The sequence below is a fragment of the Idiotropiscis lumnitzeri genome, chromosome 4, assembly GCF_059441095.1.
Source record: "Idiotropiscis lumnitzeri isolate Australia: NSW breed Sydney's pygmy pipehorse chromosome 4, RoL_Ilum_1.0, whole genome shotgun sequence".
Lineage (NCBI taxonomy): Eukaryota > Metazoa > Chordata > Actinopteri > Syngnathiformes > Syngnathidae > Idiotropiscis > Idiotropiscis lumnitzeri.
Genome location: NC_142394.1, coordinates 11,573,071 through 11,585,965, shown reverse-complemented (window position 1 = coordinate 11,585,965; position 12,895 = coordinate 11,573,071). Strand labels below are relative to the sequence as shown.

General features: G+C 40.6%; 1 protein-coding gene across 2 annotated transcripts in view; it reads right to left on the bottom strand.

Moving 5' to 3' along the window:
- Positions 1-2,690: 2,690 nt before the first annotated feature.
- diaph1 (diaphanous related formin 1) overlaps positions 2,691-12,895 on the bottom strand; it is a 33,361-nt gene continuing 23,156 nt past the window's right edge. For both annotated transcript variants that reach the window (XM_088293727.1, XM_088293728.1), the window contains 6 exons: positions 12,375-12,490; positions 9,257-9,321; positions 8,237-8,416; positions 5,090-5,623; positions 3,002-3,116; positions 2,691-2,841 (listed from right to left, as the gene is read on the bottom strand). In XM_088293727.1, coding sequence (XP_088149853.1) covers positions 2,744-2,841; positions 3,002-3,116; positions 5,090-5,623; positions 8,237-8,416; positions 9,257-9,321; positions 12,375-12,490 — 1,108 coding nt within the window. In that variant the 3' untranslated portion in view covers positions 2,691-2,743. The remainder of the gene's footprint in view (positions 2,842-3,001; positions 3,117-5,089; positions 5,624-8,236; positions 8,417-9,256; positions 9,322-12,374; positions 12,491-12,895) is intronic.

Genomic DNA, 12,895 nt, shown 5'->3' with positions numbered 1-12,895 from the left:
ATTCTGCCAGTGAAGAAAAATTAGGTCACCTTACTGCAACAGACCACAGAAATGTAGTAATTAAGACAGAGACAAGGAGGAAGAAAAGAGCGTACAGGCTGGAGAATTGGGATATGAAAATGATCCTCCCATTATGAGGATTAATAATCTTATACGCTCCTGGCCCTTTTCTCTTCTTTTCTCTCCAGAGTCAAATTAATCACCAACGTTCCTGCAGCCCAGCCATCTTTTTGTTGAGTATTTTGCTTTTCCAAGACTCCGTTTATGTTCATTTGGTGACTGTACTGTCCGAGATCTAGGCTTCAAAGTAGCTACTATCTAACATGGATTAGGAAATTGAAAAGGACGCACTGGAATAAAGTTTTTCAAATTATTCTCCAACACTATAATTGTCACTATACAAACACACAGAGAAGATTTAGGACTGTATTGTATAGAAAACAGATAAAACCCGTAAATGTGGATTTAAATTCAAGGACAAGCGTTCTCAGAGGAGTATAAGGCTTGGCTTGCACCCACATGTACTAATGTGAAACTGGCTTGTTTATTATTACATACAATCACACCAGGTGCCTGGTTACAGGCCAAATCAGGCACAAAGTACAAAACAGCAACAACAAAAAAAACATGTTTACCAAAGTCACACAAAGTAGTACAATGTTCCACAAGCAACCTGCATGAAGTCGGCAATTACGTCTAAGAATGTTCTAGACCACCCGATGAAAAGCATAGTCATTTGCGTGTTTTATTTCCCAAACCTCGCTCAGTTTAATGACAGAGAACAAAACACATATTGCTAATAATGTGTTAGCTCCATCTTTGAATGAGCAGAAAACACCGGGAGATGATCTGTTAGTGTGTGTGCGTGTGTAAAGTCAACAGCAGCAGCTTAATGAGATCAGGCATATTCATAGAATTTAAATGAAGAATTAAACCAACATAATACCGCACATAACCTGCACGTTTAGAAACTGCTTGATGATGGATTCTCTCTCGATGCTGAGCGAATAATTACATACAAACACCAGATAATGTATGCTCTGTGCCTCTGAGTAGTTTAAGTGGTGTAAACCAGACCTAAGAGGTTGTCAACATTTTGCTCTTTGTCGGGGGGAGGGGACGTAATCCTAAAATAATTTGAATAAATCAGAGCAGAAATCTGTGTCTTCCTTGCCCTTTCCCAACAACTTGTTACTGCAAATATGATGAGCAAATGCACAGGCCCTACGTGGTATGTCTGTCAAAGATTGTCACCATCCCATCTCTTCCCTTAAGCCCTTAAGTCATAGCCCTGCACTGAGCACTGTATTCCCCAGCATGTATGTCTGCGTGGGTGTGTGGGCTGCTTGGCTGTTGATGGAAAGAACGAAGGGTCAGTAAAGGTGAGTGATGGCTTGGCGTAGTGTCTGTCTGCCTTTGCGGCGTAATGAGGAAAGGGAGGCGCAAGAGCAGGAGAAAGGGCACCAAGGAAGGAATCAAGAGGAATGAAGCTGGGTTCCCAAAGGTGAAGGATAAGGAGGATCAGGAGGCCGGGAAAGAATGCATTAGGCCTTGGGATGTACATTTAAGTAAGAGGATTGATAGATGTAGGGTGAAGGGTTACTCTGCATAACTGGAGCTCCTTGCTTATAGAGCCACACAAACATGTACACAAAAAGAGCGTGTGGGTTGAATTACCTTTGCACTCAAAGCACATAATACATAAAGATGTTTACACAATAGCTTCAGTCATCTTCAGCCTCAGTCTTTTTCAAAGGCAGACACATGCATTCCAAAAGTAATAAGGCATTCTGCAAAACCTTGTTCACACTAGCCTTTTTCCTTTCTTTTCATCTCACTGGCATTCAAATGTGGCACTATTGACATTGACATTCCCTAAGAAAAAAACAAATTGAATGCAGCCTGAACCCCAACCGGAGGTTTTATAAGATTCTTGGTTCCAACAAAAGTTCCGGTTTTCTGACCTCTTAGATAGTAGAATGCCAATGCCGCGCACACACGCACACAAACAGACAGGTGGGAGCTTATGAAAAGGGCACAGTGTCTTTATAGTCAGCTATGAGAAAAGGTTATTAGACATCATCTGGAATAGGCGGCTGTCTTGGCCTATAAAAAAAAGTGGAAGCCACGGTATATGGGTCATGGAAATTGGAGGGGGGGGTTATGAAATTAAGGTGTGATAGGGGAATGTTACGATTTGACATATAGGCGAATGCAGTCCTGACAGCTGCCAATGGTGACATTTTAACGGATATCAAGTGCCAGAATTGGCCACGTGCGCAGGTGTCCATTTGTTTATTCATGACACGTCCATGTCTGTGCGTGTGTGTTTGAGACTATATATGAAGGTCAGATGAATGCACACAAAAACGCCCTCACGTATACACACTGCCTGTGAGCTGATAGTGTTCTCATTATGATATGAATATGGAGGAGTTCGAGCAGAAGGCTAGGTGACACTGGGACAAGGTGATGCGATTGGACAGGTGTGCTTGTGTGAGTGGAGAGCCCTATGTCAGCGCTTTGTGCCAGGACAGCAGGTGGCACGTCTACGGGTATCAGCGACCTTCTCCTTATCTCTCATTTCACCTTCAGCCCAGAGAACATCTTTCCCCGGATTCCCTGAAGTGCAAATTTATCTGATCTAGCACAAGTCATTGAGAGGAGGATCCCATATGCATACAAGTGTGGGCGACTTTTACTTGAACCAAGGCAGGATATTGTTTTGACAGGGTGTTCAGGACTAATGCAAATGTGTGGTGTCCTTTAAACAGAGGAGAATAGAGGGATAGGCTGAGAATGAAATGAACGGCTGGTTCAGACTGTTCTTACCTTTAGCAGCTGATGAAAGGAGAGAAGGAGTATTCAAATGGACGCATTGTGCCAGGAGGGAGAAAAGAGAGAGGACAACGCGGGAGAAGTGAGAAGCAGAGAAAATCATTGCTGTCGCCGATTACACATAAATAATGACAGTAAATATGTAAAGCAGTCACACACTCACTCTTAGTCTGTGAGGAGAAGGCCAAGGTGAGTTTGGCAAAGAGCTCATTGTTTTCATATTTCTCCTCTTTGGCTGAGGTCCAAAAGCTGTTCTCAGAAAGGTCTTCAGGGCCAATCTAAAAGGAGAAACCGACATGAAGACACTAATGTGAGACAGACAGATGGAATGCCACATGGAAATAAGATTGATGTTTCAGAAACTAATCATCAAACTTATTCCACAGTCGTGTTTATGAGTGCAGCTGCCTCATGAGCTACAAACCGCGAGGCTATAACATAAAAAAGCAAGGGCATTGTAGTAAAGGGAGGGGATGCGGGAACAGAGGAAGCAGGGCTCAAAGGAGGAGGAAGAAAGGAAACAAGCACTCATTTTCTCTAATCTGCACACTGTCTGCACCACAAAGCAGCTTTCGCTTCAGAGCTTCACTTAGAAGTCTGAAGAAATAAAGAGGGTTGGACTTTTTCCTCCACCCCCCACTGTTCTGCACTTTCTATTCTGGTCACAAGTTACAATTAACTTTGTATGTGGTTCCATCACTTTCTGAGTGTTCTCATTAGGAAAAGGAGAGAGTGAAAGCACTGGTAGTAAATTGACAGATATCAGACGTTTCATTATGGACGAAGCCTTAGGGATGTAGAAGGATGGAAAAAGCTGAACAGTGGAGAGAGAGAAAGTGATACAGGGTTGAGCAGAAGGATCTCACAATAGAGCAATAGAGCACACAAAAAGCAGGTTGAGTTATAAAAAAAAAAAGTTAATTTAAATTACAAAAGAATACGGTCTTTTCTAGCAGCGATTTAATTATCTTTCAGTGGAGCAGTTACAAGAAGAAGGCTTATTAAAAAGCAATTTCTGTGACATCCTTGTCAAACACTCGCCAGAGTGAGCAAGCTACAGCAAGAAAGAGAGAGAGAAGGAAGCTAAACATTGATGAAGTCTGCTGAAGCCATTAAACAGTAGCTTGAGGCTAAAGGAAGACAGAGGGCCATTTTGATGTTTTAACCATCACAGATGAGAGGGAGGCGCAGAGCATGAAGGATAGTCATGAGATACAAGTATGCAAGGATGTGCACTCTTCAACCTCACAGTTGTGGCTCACACTCAGAGCTGCCTCCAAGACCACAATAGTTTACTTAAAAACCCACTCCAAGTTAACTCCAGGAAATAATTTTCAAAATACAAATAAGAAGTGGAAGCTAAAAATGATGTTAACAGTTAAATAAATAAACCATCAAATGTTTAAAATTGTCATTAATTAATCAATTGTTTCATTTATTCATTAAATATTGAATTAAATAAATCTGATGAATAATTTGAAAATGTGTGTGTATACATATAAATATCTCTGTACTTAATTTTTCATGGTCTCGAGTTGCAGTGTTTCATGAATTTATTTTATCTGTCAAACTCGCCCATCAAAGTAAGTGGGCAGGGCTAAACGCTGCCAAACTGTAATCTTATCTAAGCCATTGCTTTGGCCTGGAGTGGTTGGAAACATGACGGCTAAGATGATCGAGGACTTTCATGAACTCCCTTGATTGAGCGGTCGAGGCTTGTATTTAGTTGTTTTGCTTGAGTATTCAAACCAATGTAGAGGTGAATATCGTCACTCAGTGTATTGGAGTATTTTCACTAGACACTCAGGTTGGCATCAATCCATTATGCTGGAATTGATTTGCCTGGACTTGATGAGCAGCACAAACAATCAGGTATTAGGACGTGCCCACCAAACTTTGATGCATGGGTTTGACAGATAAAATAAATTCACAAAACACTACAACACAGGACAATAAAATAATTAATTAAATGGTGAGTGAAATTATTATTATTTAATTGCATATTTATTTTCCATATTATTGTCATGAATGCATGAAACAATTAATGACAATTTTAATTAAACATTTCATGGTGTATTCATTTGTTTAATTTTTGCACTTTCGGTCCAATTATGATACGAGCAAAGGGCTGTTAGTACATATGGCATTTACTTTAATAAGATATTACTAAACTGTACTGTGAGGGTTGTCTTCATAACATATATTATTAATTGGAGACACAATTGTACAGTATAAATAACTTAAAGATGACCTTGCTCCAGTTGGCTCTCTTCAGTTGCACTTCGGGCTTGTACTCCTTCTTAGGCGTGAGACCATACGGCAGTTGAACTATTGCAGGGGCCCCCCAACCTCCCATGCCAAACGGTGGCGGTGGAGGCATACCAGGACCTGGAGGTGGTGGAGGGATACCAGGACCACCTGGTGGCGGAGGTGGAGGGGGAGGTCCCATCCCGGGCAAGGGTGGAGGAGGTGGAGGTCCGGACATGCCTGGTAAAGGTGGGGGTGGTGGAGGGCCTGACATGCCTGGTAAGGGTGGGGGTGGTGGAGGGCCTGACATGCCTGGTAAGGGTGGGGGTGGTGGAGGGCCTGACATGCCTGGTAAAGGAGGTGGAGGAGGAGGCATGACCACTTTCCCTGGTAGAGGAGGTGGTGGAGGTGGCATGATTACATGTCCTGGCAAGGGTGCGGCAGGTGGTTCAAGTGGCACACCAGGCATTGGCACAGGAACTGAAACTGCGACGGCTTTAGTCTTCGCCTCTTCCAGATCTTTGGATAGCGTTTCAATCTGTAGGAAAGGAAGTATGCACTATAATGAATACTATTTTCAAGACGTTTTATCATGTTTTATAATCACTTGTCTGCTTTTTAGTCCATTAAATCACGTTTCCCTGCAAATTCTGCCATGTCCAAGTGATGGGCATGCCAAGAAAGTGATTAGATTAGACGGAACAAAAGAAGGAAACGGAGTTGACATATAAAGGGATTAAAGTCTGGGCTGAACGGTGTGTTGAGAGAGATGAGAGGAGAGAGGAGGACAGGCAGAGAAAACCTAGCTATGGATTAAATCCTCAAAGAAAATGTGTGAAGAGTTAGGAAAAAAACATGAAGTACTACAAGTCAACCCTAATATTATAATAATAATGATAACACAATTATAATCATAAATGTAATAATAATAACAATATTATTATTATTGCCTCACTAACATGAAAACTTAAACTAGCTCACGAGAGGTTTTCAGAACGTTTGATAGTTGTGATGATTTAATGTGGATGTCTTGTGTGGTTATGATGAAATGAAGGTTAAACCAAAGTCAAGTGAGCATTTCTGAAAGTTAAGATACTACTTTTATTCACGTTCACATGACAGAATGTGTTTATATGCATCTTCATGAACAGTGTTTTATCAGACTTTGAAAAGATGACAGTAACAGACTTTAAGGGCCTCTGAGGCAAGCTTCTGTGGCAAGCTTCCGTAATGAAGAAGCAGATGAAGAGTTGGGCGTCGCATCAAACAGAGGGATGTCTGAATATGAAGAAATCTTCGGTGGGCAGTGTCTCAAACGGAAAGAAAGGGAGCCATCATAGTTTGAAAGCCTGTTTGATGCTTTGGACAACTCTGTGAGCATGTGAGCGTGTTTGGGCTTTTGAGTGGCAAGAAGATGATTCTGGCTCCAAAAGCCTGGATGAATCTCATTTTGGAGATTGTGTAGTCCAAATAAAAAGGCTCACAAAGGCATGACACACAGAAAATATTTATCTGGTGACGCACACAAGAACGGCACCAGATTGTTCTGGGTCACTTGGAATGTTAGTGAGTTTGTGTTTGGGTATCACAGTGAAGCAGAGTCCAGCTGGTGTAGCAGCAGGGTATAGACAAAAAAAAAAAAAAAGAAGAATTGAGTTTCCACACATTGCCCAGTAAAAAGTACTGTTTTACAGTCTAATCGTAGCTAGAAAAAAATGATGTAGTTAATAATTGTATAACCACACTGGGTGAGTAAATGGGATTTCAGATGGAAATATAAAAGTAAGTTTTACCCCATCTCTATCAATTATTATGAGCTAGATTTAGCTAACTTCATAATAGCCTTTCATTGCAACCCCCCTTTTCAAGAAAAACTAGTTACCCTTGATTAAATCCTTTAAAACCGCAGCCATGCTCATTGGTTAGGTGAGTGTGCGAAGCTCTTTGGCAGCTACATTTCTGCAACATTATATCCGTCTGAGCACAAAATAAGTGTCCATTCTTCATTGGCGTACACACATCAAACAAGCTTGGTCAGAAACGCCATTGATTTAAGATTAGGTTCTCCTTAATAGAAATTCACATCATAAATATTACAGACTATAAGTGATTACAAAGGCTTATTTATGACTAATTAAGACACGAATACATTAATAATTTTGCTAACCCTACCACAATAACTAGCTGTCAAATTAAAATGACATTACAGGACCTAATGCTGCGGTCAGACCAAACGAGAGTTGAGCGTTTCTGGTGGAGCGTTTCTGGTGGCGCGTTTCCATTTCGAACATGGTTGTGCCAACCACAAGTGGTCGGAACGACAATGCATGCCCCAAACCTGTTTTTTGATAATTAAAAAAAAAGAAATAAATATATGCAGCACCGGGAACCAGTGTTTGATTATGTTTGTATTTCCACACGAATATTTGTAGCTGCGGCAAGATATGTTCATGGAAATGACGAAGCCAAGGGTTTGTGGTCGTTTTAGACTGAACTGGGAGAAAAATTTGTATTATAGCAACGGGGAGCGGGCGGCGCTTAAAGACTTGAACGCAGAAATTTGAACCACGTAAGCGACGTGTCGGGGTTGCTTTGGTGGCTACTTGGTGGACAACTGCTGCTAGAGGTGACAACAACAAAGCTTTAAACTCATTTTTACGCAAATTTATCACAGCACACCTCATCACTACTTTACGAAGGCCAAGAATCTTCCACTGAATTGTCGTGACTGCTCGGTGTGGTAAACCCTCACCAGTAAAATTGACTTCTCATAGCTTCCTGCCTGTGTCTTATCGTTAAAAGCTGAGCAGTGATGCGTATGCGTGTAAAGTGACGTGATTATTGTGGGAAATATAAATTATAACGCAGGCAAGCGTGACAGTCGCAGCTGGATCTTTTATTGCATTGATTCTTTTTATGTAAGCCCTAGCGTCCACTGCGGGCCATCGCATCAGCTTTGACACACCGACACAGTGCCATACTGGTCCAAGGCTAGCGGCCACCTTTAATCTTGAACCCCGATAACCACTATTTGTAATCTGTGATACAGTGGCACCAAAAAAAGTGAACTGAGATATGGCCAAAGAATTCCATCATAAATATTTTGAAAGTGAAATTGTTTGTGTGCAAAAGATGGGAAAACCTTTTGTACCTGCTGTTGCAGAGTGCTTAGCTGTTGCTGCAGACCCTGGTTCTCCTTTTCCCGATCATGCTTGGAGGAGGCCAGTTGCTCCTTTTCTTGGCTAAGTTCCTGCAGCTTCAGTTCATAGTCACCCTCGAGTTTATTCATCTCCACCTGCAACTCGTGCCGTGCGGTCAACTCCGCATTCAGCTAATACACATGACAAAAGGCAATAATAGGCATAGTCTTTAGAACTTAAGTGATGGCATAACAAGGAACTACCACAATTGCACTTTGATTGCTGCAGTCCGTTCCAGGTTCTGTCACATTAACTTCTGAGACTTCAGCAGAAAAATATAACGGATAAAACGAAAAAAAAAATATTAACAATAGTTTTCAATGTCAACTTTGAAAAATCTGTTTTAAATAACTTTATTAACATCTAGGAGACTTTGCAAATATACTATTAACCGAAATAAATACACACATAGCTGTTCACTTTGCAGGCAGCAGATATTGTACGCGGGCTGTCAGCTTCTTGACAGCCCTTTCCCTAATTCCTGCCAAAGACCGTCTGCAATTACGCCATCAAACACAACTAGAGCTAATATGTGTGGGTGGCCAATGACAAAAAGTGTGTGCTCTGTGTGTGTGAATTTGTACAATGGATATGATCCAGTATGTGACAGTCAGAATGAGGGCTAGTTTCAGCTCCCTCTGCAATTATCCCGTCACTGGGACGGAAACATTAGAGTAGCAGCACACCGCAATTAAAGCATTTAGCCCCTTATGCGAGAGCGTGTGTAGTCTTTAAGTGTATTTTTGTGTCTAATAGCTGTCAAGCGTGCATGCATGCACGCACACACACTCAATTCTTTTCATCATCTTCTGTTCCTCTTCCCCACCACCCCCCTCATTTGTCAGCCAATGTCAGTCAAACACTAGCCACACGGAATGTTATTAAATCCTGCTGCATAATATTAGTGAGGTGGAAATCTATTATCTTCTGGGCCCTTGTACGCAATGTGAATTGATGTGTGTGCATTGCACCTTCTTCTCAAGCTCAATAGCCTTGGCCTCACTGGTTTCCACCTTGGTTTGGTCGACCATGTTGTCTGTAAATGAAGGGGAAGGTGAGATGGGAAAAATACAGTCAGTTAACATTTATGAAACAGACGTAAAATAACTATGTAAGATCTGTTAGGTAAACTAAACCGACATAATAAGCAATGATTAATCAGATATGATAATGGTAGATTAAAAACATAAAATCCTATAGGAGAAGTGGAGAAAGACTCTGGGTGACCAGCAGGGTCCTCTAACAGTACAATTGCAGAGACTACAGGTGGTTCACTGCTCAAGGACTTATTGAATATGTGCAGTAAAAGGGCTAATTAACATGAAGATGAATGCCCGAGAGTGGCTGGATCAGAGACAGCTGGATGAAACAGACAAGTGATGACAGACACTTTGTAAGAACTTCAAATAGAGAGGAAAATTATATAAATGCACAGAAAGTAAAAAAGTGAAGCATACAGAATTGGAGTAGATAATGTAGCAGCTTTTCTGAACTGACAGAATGGCTGCTGGGTAAAAAGAAACCATGCAAGTTAATCCGGTACAAGTAAAGTAGAACAAAACGGGAAATATATTTAGTCAGAATATATATATAAAAAAACAAAAAACGGTAACCCACAAACAGATTTGTGTCACCCTGTTTACATGGTTATTGGATATATAATGGAGGAGGGATTTTTCCGTCATGGTGGCAAGGCTAAATGGGACAAACTTCGAATAGAGCGCTAAGGGAGATAGAATGTAGGGGGAAAAACTGAGCTGAGTTTCAGAGTTCAAAGAAAAACACTAAATAATGCATGCGGGGCAGAATTGGGCTGCTTTCCACTGATAATAACTGTGGCAGCCTTAAAGGAGGCCAGACAGGCTCACTGTGTGTGTTTGTGTATGTGTGTATTCGCATTTAGTAGCAGTGCAATTAGAGCCTCCTCTAGTGAACAACTGAGTCCTGCTCATAAAGGACTATTGAACTCGGGAGACATTGCCTGTTCCGCTGCTGCACTCATTTTGTTGATTATGACATGTTTTTTTTTTTCTTGACCACACATTAAGGACCCGTGTCTAAGGCCACATTCAGACAGCAGGTCTGAAACCTAAATTCAGATTTTTTGGACATGATATACAAGCCGCACCATGGTATAAGCCGAAGTTTTCTATGTGGAAAAAAAATAGGATTAGTAATAGTAATAGTAGTAGTAGTTTACTGCATGTAAAGAATGTTTGTACTGTGAATGCACATAAAGGTACATAAACAGATTGTTCAAACAGTGCCTTTCAACACGGCAACTACTTTGCTAATTAAAACAGAACAGACCAAAGAGAAAAAAAAAAAAAGATTAATTTAAGCGTATTTTCTGAACTATAGAGCGCCACTAATGGTGAAAGAAAAATCCACAGAAAAGCCGCACTGCTGTATTAGCCGCATGGTTCAAAATCTAGGAAAAAGTAGCGTCTTCTAATCCGAAAAATAAAGTATGCAGATTGACTGACAATTTTCAATCTCATTCAGGGGCAGTCTCCCATATACATGGAACGCATATTAAGCTTTTATAATCTATAGGGTGTATACATGCGGCCTGTCCGTTCAGACTGAGGTTGCATGTAAAAAAAATCTGCTAGGTATGACGTTTAGGAATACATAAAAATGACAGAGGTCACATTTCAGAAAAAAAGAAATCTAGTGGTTTGGAATAAAAAAATAAAAAAAAATACATAAATAAAAATACATGTAACATGAATAAATAAATACTTGATCCAGGTCACACATGGACAAAAAAAAAGTATTTGAGTAGCATTTACCTGCAGTCTAAACCTAGCTTAGAAGGTGCCATTTTGCACCTTGAAAGAGACACAAATTCAATGTCACGCAGAATATTTCAATTCTCAATTTATGAATAATAATTTAATAAAAAATGCCAGTCACATAATCATATAGGGCTTTACTTACACTTCATGTTTTATCAAAATATGGGTAATTGTGATATTGAATAATATTATTGATATTATGATGTGCAGTGGTTGGCATATGTTTGCCTCACAGTCCTGCGGTTTTGGTTTTCCAAGAAGTGGTATTTATGTTCTCCGTATGCCTTTCTCCGGGCACTGTGGCTTCATTCCACATTGGAAAAACATGTCTGTTAGGTTAACTGAAGATGCTAAATTGTGGATGTGAAAGGCTGATTGTCTACATGTGTTGTGTAATTGTCTGGCAAGCATCCCAGGGTATATCCCGCCTCTCACTCAAAGTCGGCTGGAATAGGCTCCGGTTCACTCAAGGGCCTCATGAGGACAATTATTAATTATATCTTAAATGCGTCATTAAATGTTACATCTACTGTTGAAAACCCACCATCTTCTTGATTGTGCTGAGTGAGTAAAGAGGAAATAACAAACATTAATTAGCTTGGCGCTTTGCCTAACTATTTTTGCAATGAATACATCAAGGTCATCTGAAAAGAGGTGTCCCCACACACCAAAAAAGGTTCCCTCCGGTGCATGCACACAAAAAAAAACGTAAAAAAAATAATTTTACTAGTACATCAGTCACCAAGAAGCATTGGGGGAGTGAGGAGTTGTGTAAAGGTCTTTTCTTTTGTGAAAAAACATCAGAGATCCTGTGACGCGCAAGATAAATTTTACAGGAAACACCTAAAAACCAATAACAACTTGATGTTACAATCTAATGAATCATCCAGGACTGTCAAGGATGAAATATTGCAAGACAACAAGTTATTCTAAATAGTTTTGTGTTATGTGTATGGCATAACAGAGACTTTTGACTGTACTGCTTTAGGATTGCTACAGCCTGGACTATTTTCTCTATGGCGCCACCCTGTGGTGTGTCTGAGTTGCTGCACGTTCCACTCGTTGACACGACGGCTGTGTTGTGAGCAGATCAGCCTTGATTGAACATGTATGAGGTTGCAGCAATTTTTCAGTTCTTTCACATCTGACTGTGCAAGTGACAAATGCACTAATGTCTGTTAACACGTAAAACTCAAGTTCTAGTTTCATCACTGTCAAATTAATATTCTGATAAATGTACTTGCATGGTAAAAGCACATGTTGTGTCGTGCATTTTCGCACAACTCACCAATTAGTCTTTCAATGTTGAGACTGATGTTGTGGCACTTAAAGTCAGGGTCTGCTCCATTCCTTTGAAGCACGATCTGAGCAATACACTCATCTATTAACTTGTAGTACTGAGGCCTGGGGGTAAGAGTGACAGATTGACAAAGCAATGATTAGGAGACACAGAAAGATACTAAAGGTGCAAGGCAGACAAGTGTCGAGCAATGGGGCATGATTCTGCAATATCTCATGACAATTATTGCAATTTATGGTTTTCATAAGCCCAGTATGGCCTAGATTACACACAACGTTGGAAGGAGCAAGTACAAACACATACTGAAAGTGTCGTTTTTGCTTTAGTGCATGGTCCAAGATTTTGTGTCAGTTTCACTCTCTTGAGTATATTGTTTGTGTACGTCGATACAGAAGTGTGGCACAGCGTCTCATCAACTCAGCACAACTTTAACACTTCATTTTGGAAGCATTTTATTCTTTGACACCATTACATGCTGCCATATGTTACGTATTTATTCTGTCTGCCTA